This window comes from Mugil cephalus, chromosome 10 (assembly GCF_022458985.1).
Source record: "Mugil cephalus isolate CIBA_MC_2020 chromosome 10, CIBA_Mcephalus_1.1, whole genome shotgun sequence".
Taxonomy (NCBI): domain Eukaryota; kingdom Metazoa; phylum Chordata; class Actinopteri; order Mugiliformes; family Mugilidae; genus Mugil; species Mugil cephalus.
The window spans coordinates 9,131,067-9,151,133 of record NC_061779.1 but is presented as its reverse complement, the minus strand read 5'-3'; the positions used below and the strand labels follow the sequence as shown (position 1 = coordinate 9,151,133).

Sequence of the window (20,067 nt, the reverse complement as noted above, 5' to 3'; positions counted from 1 at the left end):
CCCAGAAATGCTCCAACCGTGTGTCATGGCTAAAGCAGCCCCTCCCTCTTTGCACACCTATATTCTAGGTCAAACTGGAGGTCATTCATTACCTCTTCTTTTGTCTATCCAAACTGTCAGCACAAAGAACAGCTCTCACAGTTTTCTCTCACAGCTTTCATCTATTGATTTTAGCCGTTGGTGCCCTTGGGCAAGTTGTTACAGCGATGATAACAACAGTCATGCTGCTCTGCAACTGACATTACAAGAATGTGGATGTACTGGATACCTGCCAGGTGTGTGTGTGTGTGTGTGTGTAGACTGAAACAGCATTAATCCTGCAAACCCTCCTTCACGTGGCTTCTGCAGGCCCAGAAGTGTACGCTCTACATTCATCAGGTGGATGATGGAATGCCTTCAGTGTGGTGTAATTTAATAACCATGTGAAATGATTAATGACAAATTAAATGAGCAATAAAACATGTCAAAGGTTAGTATTTTCTCTTTTTGCATTGATACTTTCTTCGCTTTAGGATTCAGCTGCAACCCATAAAAGCTTCCTAAGAGAAAACTCATAAATTAGTTTGGAGGGTTGGACATGAATGATTATTTTATGAAAGTATATGTAAGGAGCAGGCCAGGACGTCTTAATGCCTAAAAAATACCCGTTATTTTATTAGATTTGCAGTTTTATAGGGAAAAGGCACAGTGCCAAGTTAAATTAAAGTTACTTCATAGCTATGTGCCCACTTATACACTGATCCGTCATAACATTATCACCACTGTCTGGAGTTAAGTTAATAACATCGACCATCTTCCACAGTTGTGCTGGGAAACCTTTGCGCGCATGCAGAAAAAAAATCACGAAAAACAGCTCAAAATGTTGACCTGTCCCCCAAATTCTTACTTAAACACAACGTCTATAAAAGCAGGAACTTATTTAAAGGCGATTTAAAGGGAAATGTTGAAGGCTGAATGTTCACACTGCAGACTTTGTTACCCTCATGATGATCATTGACTGGAAGTCATGTGTTGTTTTCTGCTGTGGTTCATTACCCTCACTCTGAGGGCAAAATGGATTACTGTAGAAATTAGAACAGAAGTCAACTGGACTGACCAGAGAGTGTAACACAGAGCAGAAGCTAGTAGAGAAGAATCAGATAATACAGAGAAAGAGAGAGGGAGCGCAGGAAACAGATCCACATTTCAACAAGAGAACCGAGTTGAAATCAAATGCACTTTAGCGGCACTAAACAGGACTAATAAGAGCAGAGCAGTTCAGCTTGCGGAGCAGTGCAGCACTACGAGGCACATTAAGCTATGTATTCTTGCCCCTGCAGCAGCCATGCATCAGCCACGGTTCATAGATCACACAGTACCCCCAGTCACACTGAAGAAAAGATGATCTAATGCTCAAGCCCACAGACTTGGCTTTGAGATGGTGACTTTTTATATCCGTTCTCTCTCTTGGGCATCAGGGCTGGTAGAAATCCTCATCATCCTTCGAAATAAAAACAAATAGATGTTTCTTACTGGTTGACAAAGTGGATATTTGACTATATTATCATACCAGTGGAAGCTGAGGTGTGTAAATCTCAACAGTGTAATTAGCCTGTTCTTATCAGAACACGAGTCTGTTAACACACCTTTAGGATTTATGTGTGGGGTTTTTAACTTAGTGTGAGAAAAATAAATACATGTGCAACGCAATTGATTAGTCCCACAGCCAATGAGAGACATTTTATTGAAGACAAAATCAACTCCACGCTGCTCAGGTGACATGTAATGATTATGCTGCTGCCCCTTTCCTTTTCAATGGCGACTGAAACCTTTGCCGAAATTTCACCGAAGACGAGTCATGCAAATGTTTGTATATCCGAACCTCTGCAGTTATCTTTTCGTCAATGTATTCCATCTTTATTGATCCTAAACAATTAATTTAAAAATTGAGGAGATGGAGAAGTATCTGGAAATTGCCATAGCTACGACACATAAGCCTAAGTGTGCAACGTCATTTTTTACTGAAGGCGCTCAACATATGGTATGTGCTAGCTGGATGTGGGCTGTAGTTTTTGCAGTGTAACTTTCTGCAAAATCTGGTAGTTTTGTTTTTTGGTGCTGCGCAAGAATATTTGACACCAAGTAACATCTTGCAAACTGTGTAATATTTAAAAGCTTATGTTGGTCTTCGTCATAGTTATCTTAAAATTTTTGTCTTTTTTAGTTATCTTCAGCTTTCCTTGCACAAGAAGCTGCTACAATTGGGAAAGGTTGTAAACACTGTGTTATGCAAATCAACATATTTATGTCATGAAGTTGGTGAGTTTATGCAGCCCTTGCTCCACCTGGCTTTTATTAATTTACACAAAAGAATTGCAGTGAGATTCTTTTGCCAGATCCAACGAGACCTTTTATTTTTACACAGCTGTTAAACTCATGTGCATTTTCTCCATCAGACTTTGAAATCGTAGTCTGAGCTGAATCCTGTCCAGAGACTGAAGATCACGCCAACACAAACACACAAACACAGTCAGAGCTTAATTTGATTGCTTGTTCTATGCTGGACTTGATTATACTCTTTTAATGTTTCTTCATAATTAATTTGTCTTGGCATGCTCCTTTGCATTCCCCTTTCTTTTTCTTTTGTCTTTAAATGTGCAAGTTGCATCACATTTACAACTATTGTTTGAATTAGAGAACCAAAAAACAGCAGGTCCAGCCGCCCGCTGCAGAGAGAGGATAATCAGGATCACAGTGGGCTGTGGAGCACGACTGTGGTTTGTAGAAAATTGCACACGTGCATTAGTTTAAACTGCGGTGGTTTCTCAGCTTGTACAAAGCAGCAGGACGAGTAATGAAAGTGAGTGTTGGGTGATAGGAATGTACTGAATGAGGCCTCAGATGGTCCTGATGCCTGGTTCCTGATGCCCCACAAAGCTGATAGTAGCTCAGCCACATTGCTACAGGACAGTAAAAGGCGGTTTAGGTGTCTGTGTCAATTTGACGCCGTAGCTGACAGCCCAGACAGCCCAGAAATATAGCTACGAGCTGCAGCGACGTATACCTCAAGGGCTGTGACTGGACCTCTGGTACTAGCGTGTTTCTGCTTTAGCTGCTTCTCCATCTCCAATTGATTGTTTTTGATCAATAAAGATGGAACACATCGAGGAAACATTAACTGAGGAGGTTCGGAAATACACAAACATTTGTGTGACTCATCTTTGGTGAAATTTCGGTGAAATTTTCAGTCGCTATTATTGAAAGTAGAAATGGCTTGAATGGCTACGCGCATTGGTTACGGCGTCTATGTCCCACCGGACTCTAAGCTAGCCCCTAATACCTCTTTCACATTGAAAATACTGGGTCGATACAGGATTTTCAGGGTCTGATGTACGGCTCTAAGAGCTGTGTGCCTGTTTTTTCCTCCCTCTCACACGTCATTGTGTCGACAACATTATCATTATACATTTAAGTACACTACACTGATAAAGACACAGATTACACAGATAAACAATGGACAGCATGGTGTATTTTTTTTAATGCTGCTTTAATGCTGCCTGCTCTTTCAAAAGGCTGCTGATATTTGAATAAATCACTGCACAGTGCCCGATATCTCCTCTCCACGGATGCAGAGCAGCTCACAGATCCCATGGTCTTCAGTGCGCTCCCATGATCGATCAAAAAAGTGTGCCTCATAGCTATACAAGCCGTATATAAACACAGTCACACATGCATTCGACGAACATGACTCTTATGGGAGTGGACCAAAACTTTGCTCTGTTTTTGAGCTGCTCACAGCCCTGGAGCTTCTACAGTGACACAGTCTGACGGGCCGTAAAGTGACAGAATCAGAATGTGACAGGCAGGTACATCAGCGTCATCGTGTGAAGCGGGTCAACGCAGCTTGCCTGTTCACATCGAAGCCGAGTCGAGCTGTTAAAATCCCGGGTTGATTGCCCGAGTTGAAAGGGGCTTACGACGGCCTTAGTGACCTGTGAGTTGTCGCCAGCCTTCCTGTCTCTTTTAGACTGGACGTGATAAGAGTAGGAAGTATGGGGGGGGGAAGAAACATGCCGCTTGGCTTTCTGTTGGAACAGATCGTTGCATATGATTGTATTCAGGCACCTAGCGGATGTTTGATGTTTATCACGTGGAACTCTCATAGATTTCAGGGCTGGATAACTGTCCTGATTGGCAGAGTGAAGTTTCCAGACGCCTGAGTTAAAGGCTACGTTTACACGGATGCATTTTTTGGGTGAAACCGCAAAAGTGTTGCACGTTTAGGCCGACCTTTTAGCATCCAGGTCCCAGGGTGAAAAAGACAAATTCGTAGCCTGTGTGGTATCATTTTTTTTTTGTTTTTTTTTCCATTAGCGTAGACGTCTGATACAAACACGATGATGTCATCGCCCCAGTTTTCCTTCTGCACGTGTAGGACCTAATAAAATGTTAAATTTAGTTGCAGGGCGTCTGTAAACATAGACAAGGAGGTTAGAAATGTCTCAAAGTTATTTTTGTGTAACTTGTGTAACCGGTTGTCTGGATTGGCTCCAGAGGACAATCAGTTACAGAAAATGAATGAATGCATGGGAAAAAGTCCTCATCCAGACTAAAACACAACACCAAAGTTTTCATAGTATCTATTTTAGGATTTCTAAAATGTTACTTGTGTGGACACTAGGTCCAAATGTAGAAAAGCTTTAAAATGAATTGTGTGTCTGCTGTGTCATTGTAGTCTCAGTACGCAGGTTACCCTTCTGGTAGCGAGTTTGTTTTAACTGAGGAGGCTGACCCCTCGTGCACTCTTCAGTCAACTATGTCAATATAAAGCAATGGTTGACCTACTTCCTTAGATGGCTGGTTTACATTGATTTCTTCATGCAATTGGAATTTCTCAAGTCTTCCGCATCAGATTTATCTCAGAAGAGAGTGAGCTGTCAACGTTCAGCCAGGCGTAGCAGCAAGGAACAGGTCACATGGTGTCATGATTGAAAAACTAGTTTTTCTGGAGTGTGTTCAGCTTTGTCTTGGGATAAAGGAAAAGGTGTGTCTTGCTTTCTAATAACAGCTTGAATGCACGCTGATAAAATGATTAAACCTCACAAGATGATTGGTTAACTGCAATAGAGTGCAGAAGTGTAATTTTAAACATCTTGTGGCTGAAGAAAAGCCGTATAGTGAAAGTGAAGATGTGAAACTCTTTTGTTTCTAAAAGTAATCCATCCCAGATCACGAGGAGACGTCGAGAACCTCCCGCTACTTTTTTCCCCCATAGAGCGGCGGCACAGCCTGTTGAGCTGTAGAGACAGTGGACGGGATTGTTGCTCTTTGCAGTTTGTCTCGTCGGCTTTGTCCTATAACCGCACAGTAATCTCTGTATCAGCAGCTTCACATGCGTTCGGTCTCACCATAAATCTGTAACTTTCTCCATGCGCGCACACTCTGCAGCCTGCAGGGACAAAGGCGACGTTGTCCCGTCGAGGTCAACTGTTCTGCTGAACAGAGTCAGGTCTGTAACGGTGTCTGAATGGTGCCGTCACCCTCGGGCTCAATAAAACTAATATAATTACCAGGCTTTCCTTAAACACACACACACACACACGGTTGGAAGATGAGTTCAGTGACTGGACATTACTGTAATTTCATTGACTGAGTTTTATGCAGATTGTCAGCCGTCACAATGAAGTGGGAGGTCCTTTTTTTTTTATTGTCTCAAGGCTTCGGTAGATTACGTCACCGTCCTTCCTCTTGATTTGTTGACAGCTGTTTGCACGTGAGTCAGCGTGAGAGCTTGACAGAGGGATGAGGGTTGCAGGCAAAGAAGGGAAGGACAGAGGGGAGAGGGATGGAGTAGGACGGAAGTAAGTAAGACGGAAAATGAGAATGGCAGGAGATGGACGGGCAGTTTCTCGAATTTCCTGCAGATTCAAACACTCCATATGTGCACCGACAATTTCAAGGAGCTTCGATGCAAAATGTAATTTAAAAAAAAAAAAATTGCTCCAGTAAAAGTCTAGTTTTAGGTACCTCCCTGGTTAGAATTAGTAGTATGGACATGGTACAAAGCTTTTATACGTCATTTCTTATCAAACCAGCATGTTTACACTGCTGGTTTTTGATTGTCTGTGCCTTTCTGTGCACATCCTAACTTCAGGAACATTCTGGGGGTGAAGATTAGGTTGTCATTGACACTCACAGGCAGTGTTAGCCGTTGAAAGATTTCCTATACTCACCTACAGCATGTGACGTGTCCCCGTCCTGAAACAGCAAAGCCACTGCTCTCTGAGCATTAAACACTCAAAGCTCATAGAAAGTTGCCAAGCAAATGAGATGCATTAACTTTATTGGATTAGTTAGAGCACCCACATGTCCATTCCTGCTGGATGAGACGTCTCTGTGCAGGATAGGGCCGTGCACAAAGCCCATCCTTCGCCTTCACCCTTCCATCCGCAGATGTCTCCCGTGTAAATCTTTGCGTTCTGTCCGTTGGTTTGCTTTCAGTGTGTGACCTCCTACCGCCGCAGCAGCAAGTCACTAACGAACTTCTTTCTTTCCATCAGAACACCCGAGATCTGATGCTTCCCGCCGTCGCCATGGAAACGGAGGCAAGTCACATGCTGGAGGCGGCGCTGGAGCAGATGGATGACATCATCGCAGGTAAAGGACAGCAGGTGGCGTCCTTTGTGACGATCGGTTTTGTTTTCATGAACTAATCAGCTGATTCCCTCATAACTTTGTGTCCTTGTATTATGTTTTAAAATGCTTCCAAACTGCTGTGAGTGACTCAAACACTATGCCCAGATAATGCGTGAGTGTGGACTGAATCTTTATCTCCAAAGTTTCTCTGCAAGGCCCCCATGCACTGTAGAAATTTGTCGTCTCTTACTTGCATTGGCCCAACTGTAGCTATTTGGGGGGGACCTGGGGATGCCCACACGTCCAAAAGCTAATGAGTGCTGCAATGATTACTTGAAAATCAGATGTTCTGCTTTTCGTTTACAACAATCTTTGCCATTTTCACAGTTCTCGGATATGTTTTAGATCATACAATGTGTTTATTAATTGAGAAAATAATCAAATTTATTGATAATCAAGTAAATGTGCCCTGTAAAAACGCATGAACAGAAATGGACTAAAGAGCTCTGCTGCCAAAAACACGCTGATCTCATCGAGTGCTGTGAGTTCCCTGTTTTCCGGCTCTGTCTAACCACAAATAGAAAGACATTAAAAACCCCATTAACGATAACATCATCCAATCACTAACAAGGAAATTAGAGCCACTTATCAACAGAATTCAGATCTGTGTTTCTTTTGCTTCTTCTTTTCCTTTTTTTGTTAAGCATCTAGTGGGAACACTAACGAAAACCGTCCGCTGGTCGAGGACTTTGATGTTGGCATTACTGTTCATAGAAATGAAATGGGGATATTCACAGTTTGCAGGCAGAGGAGAGGGTTTGTCAGAGCGACCGACGTTCCTGCTTTAATCACTTTAATATGGAATATGAGACCTGCAACATATCAGGAGCTGAGCTCATTATCAGAAGCAGACGGTGGCATATAGACCACAAACTAAAACTGCTCTACATACCCAACAAAATACCAAACAAAATTCATTTTTAAAAAGTTATTCTTTTGGTCTTTTCTGGTTTTATATGATGGGTAATAGTGGTGCGGTGAGAGAAAGGATGCAGGCTGGAATCCACTGCAGTCAGGTCTGTCATTTCACTTTACCAGCTGATGCCTACAGTCAGCGAGGATGTGCATGGAAAAGCACAGAGAACATTTAGAGCAGTTGTATTATTATCTGGGTACGTTAGGGATGACAGAAATACAAGGAACCAAAGGTAGATGGCGTCACAAGAACAAAACTTAACATTTATCTGTACTGCTAACTCTAAAAAGAGTTTAAAAAACATTTGCATCTTATATTTTACTAGTTAGTGGTCAAGGCTTGACGTCATTGTCGAAGCTACCATAAATATAAGAAGACGACCAGGATGTCTACACGTCTCCATCGTTGCTGTCCATATGGATTCCAGCTTGATTCATCTTTTCAAACACTTCTTTCTTCAACAACTGGTCGTTTTACTACCTCCATGTTTCTCTCCCTCCTGGAAACTCCTCACATGATGTTTCTCCCACGTAGAGCAAACATGCTCAGAGAGAGAGGATGGATTTATTCCACCCAGAGGGGATCAGTTCCTCCGGTCTGTCCAGCGTCAGGGACGTTTAGGAATACTTGTCCAACTCACACGTGACATCAATGGGTAGTTTTCTTGCTATTTTTCATTTGCAGTAATTAATTATTTAATTTAACAAAAAAAGTGAGAGAAATGTTGATTCAACTGTATTTTCATTTTGTAGGCTATGATTTGTAGTACTATTGAACTGCATTGTGCTTTACCTATTATTTTGACATGTTAGTCAGTGGGCTATAGGCTAAGTTATAGAAACACTTTGTTTAATTCAGTCCGGTTTAACAGCACTGCAAACTCCATCATCCAGTTCAATTACCACCTGTTCCTACATCAACTAAACCATAGGTCTTCAACAGGGGGTCTGTGACCCCTAGGGGTCCGTGGAGGTACTGTAGGGGGGTCGCAAAATCTTTGGTTGATTGGACATTTTTTTAATATATTTTTTTAATTCCCCCCACATTTTTTCCATCACAAATTTAAATTTCTTCTAAAGCTTCTCCTGCAATATTAGCAGAAGACAACTAAGTCTTGGTGATTCACTGTCCCTACTACATTTAGCTATGTTTAAACTTGAATCTGTCAGTTATTTCCTTTATCTGTCAATCCACCAGTTAGGTATGTTTATGTTTACGTCAGTTTCACGGCCACTTGACTGTTGCGCATGTTTGAAATGAGGAAATGAATATTTGAACCTGTGTATGTGTTTGAATAGCTTAATATTGAATGCAACATGCTAACAATTGTGTATATTTATAAATGGCACTCGCCCAGTTTAATATAGAACACAGGGCGTCGCTATTTCATCTCTCCATCAATTCGGGGGTGAGAAACGTTGAAGACCCCTGAACTAAACATTCACTTCATCAGCTTTCAAAATAAGAGCTTAAGGAATCCCCTATTATCCTTTTGGTTTCAGTTTGGACTGTGTAGAAGAGTGATGCAAATACTCCTATCAGATGCATCTCAATTCTGTAGTTACTGCACCTGACCTCTGACCTCCCAGTGGAACTAATTTTACCTGCATGTTGGTTTATCTTTACTATACTTCAGATCACTTTCTCACACTGAAACCTGCATGAATGGACAAAGAGTTGAATTAGAGACTCATTCTCTTCTTCTTCTCCCTAACCCTAACCCTCTTTCTGACTTAAATTAGATAACTACCTGGATTAAAAAGATGTTTCCTTCCTTTGCAAATGGATTCAGCTTGCAGTTCTTCATACTGAATGCAATATTCATTGTCTCTGACTGTGTGAAGGAACCACAGCCATGATTTCTTTAGTGCATCCAGATGTGTGCTCCTTAGATAGCTAAGAGTCAATGTCAGGGAAATGGTCCAGGTGACACATGGACATTTTGGAACTATTCAGGAGGATGTATGGCTCTGATTAAATGATGCTTGTCTCCAGCTCATGGATTAGCTTTTGTGCTGCAGTTCAGATTTGAGGAGCGCCGTCGCTAACCTGTGCTAAAAAATTCTCTTTCTCTCTGCAGGTTCCAAAGTGGCAGCGATGGAGTTTTCCAGCAGCATGTACGAGCTGGGTTCTCCCATCAGCGCCGGTCCGCTGCAGGTCGTCCAGTTGGCCGAGGACCTCAAACTGGCCCTGGAGCTTCAACCCAACCAGGAGGACAGAGAGGGCCTCAGAGCACAGCTGCCTGCAGGGACAGCCCAGGCTCTCATCGACTGGCTGCAGAGTGGAACTGTGAGTTTTCTGGATTACTTTATTTTACAGCAGTTTCAGGTCAATTTGTGCCCTAATTAATCCTACCAACGAGGAATCCGGTGCCGAGTTTCAGCTAAGGTTACCTGGTAACGTGAGGAGATTACAGATCTGCTCTTAAATCTGCTCGGTTGGTTTCCAGTGTTGGTCCATTGGTGAGTGTCTGTGGTCCTAGATTTTCCGCTGGTCGTCGTTTTGACTTTTAGGGTGTTGACTCTGTAAAAAACAATCTGCAAAAGATTTACTGGTAGTTGCTGGTTGTTCTTTGATGTTGGTTTGGTCTGTCCAGACTTTTGAACCTTCTTAACTTCAGAATGTTAAATCTGAATAACAACATCAGTATGTTTTGTAAAGTTCGCAAAGTTGCAGAAACTACTTTTTTTCTTTTTCTTTCTTCATTCTTATTCCTTCTCTGTCCTTCTTCTTCTACTGCTCTTTTGTCTTCTTGTTTTTTCTTTACCTCATCTTCATCATCTTCTTCTTCTCCTTTTTTTTCATAATTTTCCTTACCATGTGACGTATCCCTGTGCATGTTTGTGATTAATATCTGTGAGGTTTTGTCTTTTAATGTTTCGTGCGACCCGATTGTAACCTCATGTAGGATTTTTAGACTCCTTAAAGTTAAGACTGTTTTGTTTTTTGACTGTCTTTATTGCTTGTTGCTGCTAAATGCAGCTTAACATGAGCTTTGTTCCAGTCTGGAGATCCTGCTCACTTCACTGTGTTACGCTCGCCTTTCTAAGCACGAGGAAAGCAATTTTCTTCGTCTCATAAATCGCTGTTGTGTTTTTGTTTCTTCTGCTTGTTGCAGATTATGTTTTCACCCCTTACTACAGTCGGGTTAATCGGGTTAACACCGTCTGAAAAACAAATTTTCTCACTTGCTGAAGAAGTCCACATTGAGTGGTGCGGTGCTTCTTCTTCTTCAAACTGATTTTAATCCAGGGGTCACATACGACCACAATTTTATCTCAAACGTGACAGACCAGTAAGATAATACCATAATAACCTACAAATAACGACAACTTTTCGCTTTGTTTTAGTGCACAATGAACTATTCTTTTTACAAAACTCTTTATGATATATGAAGTAAAATAAGTTCAGTTTCAGCACATTGCTGCCATCTACTGTTCAGATCTGGTATTGAGTTCTGTCCATTACACCTACTAGAACAGTGCGCCCCTAGTGGACAAATTAGGAGTAGCAGTTACGTTTAATGGTAAATTGCAGTTAATGTAATCTTTCGGACTTTGCAACTTAAAGTTAAAGTTAATTTGTAAATTAAAGTTAAATACATGGGCTTGAATGTGTGATGCAGCCCTACTGTTAGCTCAGTCTAATGTCAGCTGAGGCCTCCATCATTTAAACATGGCTGGAAACCCTGAAATGTTGACTTCAAAAAACACGAACAATGTTAAAAGTAAAGACTGAAAGACTGATTCATATTAAATGCAACACTTAATTAATGAATTCATTCGTTAATTAATCAAACTAAGAGCGATGTGCCAGCATTTAAGATGAGATTAAATAAAGGAAAAATAAATGTTGTAATAGACCATATTATGAGACAAATTATTCAGATTTTCACTTGCTACAAAATGTGAAGGGACCATGAATGACTGCACCAAATTTAACGGCCCTCAGTTGAACTATGACAGATGGACCACAGAGTCCCACCGCTAGCAGGGCTAAAAACACAAGCTGCAGTGAATCTCTCACCGTCCTGAGACATTACACAGATGGGTTAGACATTGCTCCGCATGCTCCGTGTCCATGTCTCTGTGAATGTTCCCTGAGATCATGACAGATTAGCTGGCCACGGCACTTGTTTCAACAACTGGTTGTTTTGCTACCTCCATGTTTCTGTCCCTCCTGGAAACTCCTCACCTGATGTTTAGGGAGAATAGATTAATCACAGCCAGAGAGAAACCAGCTCATCAGGAGTTTAGAAGGTTGATATGAGCTAGTATTTCCCTATTAACAGGAAATCAAAAGTTCAGACCGTTCTCATTCATGTGATTTAATCAGGCCAGAGGATGAACTCTCATGTCGTAATCTATCACAGGGTGTTTTCACAGCTCAGAGGCAGCAGCAGTGGGGTCAGACGAGGTCAGACGAAGGGTTCAGAGGAGAGAAATTTTGCTGCTGTGCTGTCTATTGTCGTACCTGCCTTCATTTCAAATCAAGTAACGACATCAAAGACATCAAAACGTGACTGAATTCATATTTTTTTTTTAGTGTTTCATCATCCTGGGTTCATGTGTCTGCTGAATGTCCTCACAATCCCACTACAATACAGTTCATACCTTTACTCTTTGCTCCTAGCTGACAGTTTAATACGTGTCTCCCTATGACATATTTGGCAGGATTTCCATCTAAGGCAGCTGGTTGTCATTTGCACATTTCAACATGTTAATGTGGAGAAGGTCACTGAGCTGAGCCACTTTTTTTTTTTTTATAGCGGCTTAAATTCTGCCGGTGTTTTGAAATTGAAGGCCGGAGCGAAGGAAACAAGTATGGAGCTTTAGGTTCTGAAGTTTTCCTCAGAGACGCTATTACAGCTCGACTATAGTCGACTTCCTGCAGAGTTCCCTCCCTCAAACCCTGCGTCCGTCCTGCGTGGCCTCTCAACTTTCACTCGTTATTTTTTCCTGCTTGTGTTCGTCTGTAAATGAGAATGAGGTTCTTTAGTATTTTGACTCTCTCTGCTAAGAGGACTCATATTGGAAGGTAAGCTGAGGCTGCTCAGACGACTTCTGTTATGTTTTAATGTTAGAAGCCACGTGACTGAATTTATACTCTTATTATTTTGTGACTCAGCTTTAGTTTTTCGTGTGTGGAGAGGTTTGTCCTACAGGAGTTTGTCCTACAGGGGTTTGTCCTGCAGGGGTTTGTCCTGCAGAGGCTGCTGTTTTTCTGTTAAGCTTTGCCATGCGGTGATTGAGGCTGAAGAGGGAAAGTGGCTCTTGGACCTGGTTCAGCAGCTTCTCTGAGCTCCTGCATTGTTTCAACAGCAGATGTCTCACATGTTGCACTCAGTCACCAGCCGGCCCTCCCTCCCTCTTCTTCTTTTCTGATTTGTTTCCTTTCCCTTTTCACGCTCTCTCTTCGTCCCTGCGCCTTTGTTCCAACCTGCTGTTCCTATTTAAGACCCTAGGTTGAGTATTTTTCCTGCTATTAGGAGAGTATACATGATGCCAATAATATAAAAGTTGTTGTTTGTGTTAAAAACAATGCTTTCACTGTTGCATTAATGCATTCTGGTTGCAGTTCCCTCCTGGCTCTGTTTCAGTAATTATGGCTCACTCTTTTTCATGTTCGCAATTTAAACCCTGTACCTAAAGGAGCTGGTTGGTTTCCAGTGATTACTCAACCTGTTGTTTGAGCTCCCTCCTTGTTTCCTCCCGCACACTTGTTGAGCTCAGACTAAATTAGGTGCTCTGGCTGCAGAAACATCAAAAAACTGGAGGACAAAATTCAACATGAAGCAGCTGCTTATTCCCTTCACTGCATTAATATCCGACGAATGCAGGTCCTGTTTCAGTGGTCTGCATTAAGTGTCTGTGGGTGCGCCGATCAGGAAAAAAAATAAAATAAAAACGGGATGGAGACGGTCAAATACACAAACTAATTTACGCACTAAGCGAAGCGGGGGCATCAGTGAGCACTTAGACTTTTTTGTTGTGCGTCCTGCATCGCCTCTACTGATCCGACACACAGACTGTATATAAAGCGGTCGCCATGACAACTCCTCAAAAGTGAAGCCAAAGTATGTGGAGCTCCCCCTGGTGGCTGCCTACAGTATAGGTCAGTGTTAGAAGATAGGACTTGGCATTAAAGTACACACCAAGTACTTTTTGCTCTTCCCATCCTTACGGCTAATAGTAGCTCTTGCTTTTGATTGACAAATACAGACTACCGCCACCTGCTGGTGTGGAGAGTGCAGAACGTGCTGGCTCATTGTTCTCTGTAGTCTCTATGGTGCGTTCAAGAACAATTTTATGGTCATGACTCCTCTTTGACTTCGTTGGCGGTAGCTACTTGATGTCAGTTTGGCGTGTCCACACCTTAACAGTTGACGTTACCATGGCAACCGTTATCCCTTACAGACAGTATATAAGGTAATGGAGAAGATGTGATTAATTTTTTATTTTTTTTATTAAAGGTCATATAAAGGACATGTTGGTGACATGATAGTGATGGCTCATGTAAACTGAGTGTGGCTCTGTGATGGTTAGATGTTAACAGCACCGTTTCTGTTCCTCCGGTCTGTACGTCTGAATAACACTCGAACAAAAGCCTGGCAGATTGTCAAGGTACTCATCCTGTCCACCGTCCCCCCCCCCCCCCACCTTCCTTTGCACCTCCCCGCTGACCCAGAGGCCGGGATCAAAGACACTCCCGCTCTCCAATTAGTCTGCACCCTGTGGGCTTCTTTGCAGGGGATACTTCACACACGCTCTCTGATGCACACATGTAAACACAGGAAGCATCATAAGTAAGTGTATTACTGGCAGGAAACTGTGATGCCCCGCTGCCCATTACGACTGAAGCAGAGATGTTTGTCTTCAGACGAGTGTAACTAAGCTGGACTTTTGGAGATGAGTTTTCCAAAAACTCCAGGTTCCAGATTCAATCTCAGTTTCTCTGCGTGCAGATGAACCCGGACATCATCTGTGGTGAAGTAAAATATTAGAGCTGATGTCTCTAATAGATCTCAATCGCTGTTTCTGAACCAAGAACAAAATTCAGATTGTAATTCAAACCCTGGAAGTTTCCATGTAAAGACCTTGGTAAATAAGCACATGCGTAACTTAACCACGCACATCTCCTTCTATATTAACCACATGACCGCATCAGTAACTGATGGCATGCTGCTACGTTAAATCCTTACTTAGATTTATTTCCTATTGAGTTCATTAACAGCTCCAAGGACTGAATATTTTTAAAAGGCTCTCATTACTAATGAACAACATAAAAGCAGCCGCATGTAAAGACACTGATGCAAAGTCTTAACAGAAACAGAGCCTCCAGCAGTGAGGTTTGTGGACATGATGCAGAAATATATCTGTGTAAATATACTCGCGTAGGGGCAGGTCATCGGTTTAAAAGAAAAAAACAAAACGTCAGACATGTTAAATTCTCAATGGGCGGAATCCACAAAGCTCAAAACTATGTCGAGTTTTCTCCCTTTTGAGGTTATGAATAGCCTGTGATGTCCAAACTGGGTTGAGTGTTTATGTTCGCCCGTGTCCTTCTGGACAAATGGCTGACATTGTTGTGGTTTTGTAAAATACACAGGAAATGGAGACCTGAGCTAATGGGTTTAAAGCATGATGCTGATCAGACACAGAGAGAGGCACCGCAACTGAAATCTAATTAACAGAGAGCACACAAAAAAAAAAAAAAAGAAAGTGAAAAGGGAGTGTGCGACCTGGCGTGGTTTGTGTTTTGTGCTGGCGGTGGAGCCTGTTGCTGCTTTGTTTGAGTGCCTGACATCAGATGCTGCCGGTTCAGGGAACGAGAGAGAGGCAGAAGAAAAAAGAAGGCAAACCCTCCCACCACCACCCTCCTCCTCCTCCTTCTTTTCTGGGCTCGGCCATTTGGCTGTTAGACGGACTTCGGCAGAAAGAGACAGAGAGGGAGAAAGAGAGAGAGAGAGAGGGGGGGGGGGAAGAAGAGGAGGACTCACTCTGAAGGGGAAGAACGGGGAAAAAAGAAAGGGATAGAGAGGAAGGAGGGAACAACTTGGAGCAGATCAGGCAGAAAAGAGGAGTAGGCAGCGAGAGTGAGACGGACTGTGAGCTGGAAAGTGAACTTGCAGAGAAAGTACAGAAAGAAGGGAAAGAATGAGAGAATTAAGGAGAGGGGGTGAGAGCAGGGGGGTAGCTGTCCCTCTGAGGAGGCAGAGATCGTAAAAAAAAAAAACGACGTCCTCCTCCTCCAACACAGCTGTGAGCGCCGCAGACAGACGCACCAACAACATGACAGTGCTCACATGCTACAGCCGACTTAACTAGTGAGACTCCACACAGAGTCTGGCAGCGTCCAGCTTAAAAAAAAAAAAAAAAAGAAAGAAACCCAGGAAACAGTGAGGGCAGCGATGGGCAGCGGGCATGGAGACTCCCATTGACTTCTACAGACACTTCTCCTGGCTCAAAAAGGTGAGGCTGTGCTCTACTTTTGATTTTCACGTCCGACCGTGCTGCTCCTTCTTTCCGTTTCTTGGAGGACAGTTTTTTTTTTTTGGGAAAGAGAAAGAAGGGGAAACCTCCCCTTCTCCTGTCAGATAACTGTTGTTCCACTTTAGATTCACGTCATTGTCCTGCTCTTATTGTGTTATTTCCTGGAGACCGTCTGTCTTCTGATGTAATTTCCACCCCCGGCTTTGGAGTGTAAGGGGCTGCATCTCAAGTTGTTGTTGTTGTTGTTATTAGCGCTCGTATCACACGGGCGGCGTTATCAGATCAGCAGCGGGTGATACTGCAGGATTCAATCGGGGTTTTTCAGAGGCTTTGCAGGATCTGTTTGTGTTCTCCTTAAGATATGTGTAATGAATTTAACAGAGAGAAGAATGAAAGCCGGGCTGCGTCGGGTAGGAGTCATTACTTCGATCAGTGACTTAATTATTTTCTGAGACGCCTTTTAAACAAAAGTATTTCCAGAAAGTCATGAAGCGTATCGCTGCTTGGATGTTTATTATGCTTTTTTTCCCCCCGGTTCGACTTTTACACCAACCTTCAGACCATTAAGAGACATCCAGCATCTGCTGAGTTATTATGATTTAATCTTTGTCTTCAGATGGAAATTCTTCTTAGCCTTTCGCAGTTTTAGTCGATGAAACTTCAACTTTTAATTATTATATTTAGTCAAACCGCAACCAACATCTTTAATTATGGCAGCTATAGACAAAATGATGATCATCATTTTTCCATTTAATTTAATTAGACCTAATTTCATTTAAAAAGACCAGCTTATACACCAATGAGGCATACCATTATGACCACCATACGGATTGAGGAGAGGGGTCTCTGTGGATCATCCCACAGATACTCGATCAGTTTGGGATCTAGTAAATTTGGAGGCCAGTGTGTTTTTTGTTTTTTTTTTTCTAGGCGGCTGGTGCATAGGTAACATCCCACACGAATGCCAGGTCCAAATATTTAGCAGCAGAACATTGAAATGTCACAAGATGTTACTTACTTCTCCTGTCAGTGGTCATAATGTTACGCCCGATATGCGTAAACTCTACTGTTCACTCTTTAAACGTGTGTCAGAAGACAACAATTTCATGTAGCGCAAAACAGCAACTTTTAAAGTACTTTGATGAGACTTGAGGGCTTGTGGCAAAGTTAGCAGCACTCCGAATAAACCAGTTCCACACAAGGATTCCTGTTGTTGAGCCTTTAATCTGATAAGAAGCACCAGCCTCCTACTGCTCATATCAACCTGGTGCCTCTTATAAATCATCTACACGATGAAAGCAGACGCTGTCACAGTTTGCTGCAAGTGGAGCTCAAATTGCTACAGGTGGCGCTCTTTGTCTCCCCACATGGGAACGGACCAGACATTGTTACTGCATAATTTTGTCTCAACTGAGTGCATGGCAGGAAGCTGGTCAAACACTGAATGTGTAGAGTAGAGGAAAAAGACGACCATCACGTCTTCACGCCTCCAGCGTAGTGGATTTCCAGCTCGGTTCATCTTTACAAACACTTTTTGTTTCAACAGCTGGTTGTTTTTCTACCTCCATGTTTGTGTCCCTCCTGGAAACTCCTCACCTGATGTTTACCCCGCATGGAGGAAAAATGCTAGAGAGACTGGATTTATTCCACCCAGAGAGAAACCAGCACATCTAGAGTTTACATGGTTGTTACACCACAAAACTCCTCCTGATCAAATCAGTTTGTTCTAACTGAGGTGTTTTTTTGTTTTTCTTTTATTCTAAGATTATTAGTAGAATCCTAGTACCCATGTTAGTATCATTATCTATATTTGTCACATCAATTTGCCTTGCCATTCTTCTTTTTTTCAAAGGTTAAAGTTCACATTTAAATTAATTTTAACTGCATGGGTCTTTAGATTCAAAACGGAAGCCATTGTTTAGCATTAAAAGGAAATCTTGTGGTCTTTAAAGCTGGTGTGGTGTGTGGTGTGCACACCTCTGTATCCGTTCAGAGAGTTATTTAAGTAGCACTGCCCACAAACTGCTATGTTACTGCTATGTTTTTTATGTTTTTTTTTTCTACAAAGGCTGCAGCAGTGAGCAGCAGCTTTCATCTCTGTATCACTAGCATGCACCATGTTTATAGCATGAAGAAAAAGGACGGACATAAACCTGAGGCTGCGTCGACAGTGAATAAAGTTCAGTCACCTCCAAAGTCAGTCTCCGCACTCAGCGGGATTGTTGACTGTCAAGATGCGCAGACATGAAATTCAATTGGACCAGGCTCTAAATTAGATTTCGAGACACGATGGTGTGACTAGAGGGACTGCCTCAGCTAATGTGTTACACAGTGCTGCTGCTCCAGCAAATCAAATAAACAGTCAGTACTGGATTTAAGAGCAAACAGGGGGAAAAGAGTTAGTTGTTTTTTTTTTTTTTAACACTTAATAGGAACATTCAGTTCTGTGTCAAATAATAAATGAAGTTTCTGTACAAACCTGTGTGTTTACATAGAGTTTTACACTTTTACGTAGATCATTTAAAGTAGGTGGTGCGCCACATGCTGTCATGCATTCTTAGACACTGGGATCATATGCTCTTGTGTACGGCGTCCCACCCACTAAGCTGGCTGCAGCTTTAAATGTAGACGCTCAGACGACTTGGACCTACAGATAAAATGTCTCAACTTGAATGTATTGTAAGAGAAAACACTAGACTTCTGTGTTAACCTGCTAGCTCCAGTAAAAAGGTAGGCTGCCATGACGGCCTTTTTACTCTTGTGTGGACTATGGTATAACTTTTGCATTCCCCCACCCACTCATTTTTTGAAGCAGGAAGTTGATGTGGAACAGCTGTGGGCGTACATTAAAAAAAAAAAAAAAAACACTTTCATTCTACCTTTATCCTTAAGTACCATGCATTTAAGTTGATTCCACTAGATGGCGCTCTCCAGACAGGGTTACGGCTTTTGTGACTTTTTTCTGGTCTGGGGTCTCTCCGTTGGGAACTGATTGTGCTTCTGCAAAGAATTGCCAGGCCAATCTGTTGTTTTAGGGGCGGGGCTTTATGTGGTGATGGACAGAAGAGTAACAGGAGTCATCTGAGCTGCATTAGTTTACAACAAAATGGCTCGGATTGGTTGGAGGACTATCCAGGTGTGTGCAGAGCTGAATTTCCTGGAAAATTTGCTGCAAGTTGTGAGAATATTTTCAAGAATATTGTACACAGTTTGGTTTGATTTTTAAGGAAAATATGCACAATTGTTTGTACTATAACAGTACAAACCATAGGAAACCGTGTACTAAGCATGAAAAATTCACTCAATAGTTTCCTAGACTGACACAGTAAACATTATTCTTTAGTAACTGTGAGCTTTCAAACCTTAAGGATCAAAAGATTCAATAGTTGGTGTATCCCTGAAAATGCCTGAAAACTTTACATCTAAATACAGATCAGTTTAAAGAAGTTGCACCTGGAAAGTAAAGCGTTACCAGAATATCCGCAGCAGTTTCTGTTTATTCTCACACAGTCCACCAGGTGATGACAGACTGATAGAAACAGACCAGCCTGGTTTCCTTTATTGTTCAAGTTGTGTGTCGTCACCCTTGAAATGTTCTCCGTGGTCTGCTGGGAATATCTGTGATTACAGCAGCTTTCCCGTAGAAACTGTACCGCTGTTGAGACGACGCAGAGAAACTGTTTCTTTTCCCCCCCTCTGCGCAGCTCCCTAATAGGTTTAATGTCATGCATGTGGTCAGTGTCAGCTGGCCCGGTCTACGCAGATCCTCTGAACTCAGCTGCAAACAGATCTCAGAGGATTAAAGTCTGATTTCAGGCTCTTTTGTCTGACTTCCTAGACGGTCAGAGATACAAATAAAGAGCAAGGGCTGCGAGGCTAATCCTGTGTGTCTATTCATTAGCGGTAGTTTAGTGAGACTTTTACAAATGTGTTGCTAGCGTAGGAGCAGAAATTCACTGTTGCAGCTCTTGCTCTGCACGGGGC

The 20,067-nt window shown here is 42.3% G+C and overlaps 1 protein-coding gene across 17 annotated transcripts in view; it reads left to right on the top strand.

The window, feature by feature from the left end:
• The window catches only part of ppfibp2b (PPFIA binding protein 2b), an 80,269-nt gene that overhangs the window by 13,662 nt on the left and 46,540 nt on the right, over window positions 1-20,067 (top strand). For 14 of the 17 annotated variants that reach the window (XM_047597123.1, XM_047597122.1, XM_047597120.1 and 11 more), the window contains exons 2-3: window positions 6,540-6,636; window positions 9,672-9,880. In XM_047597123.1, the coding sequence (XP_047453079.1) occupies window positions 6,555-6,636; window positions 9,672-9,880 (291 nt within the window). In that variant the 5' untranslated portion in view covers window positions 6,540-6,554. Of the gene's footprint in view, window positions 1-6,539; window positions 6,637-9,671; window positions 9,881-14,977; window positions 16,063-20,067 lie in introns of those variants that run through there. The other 3 variants (XM_047597121.1, XM_047597126.1, XM_047597127.1) reach the window with 3 other exon arrangements.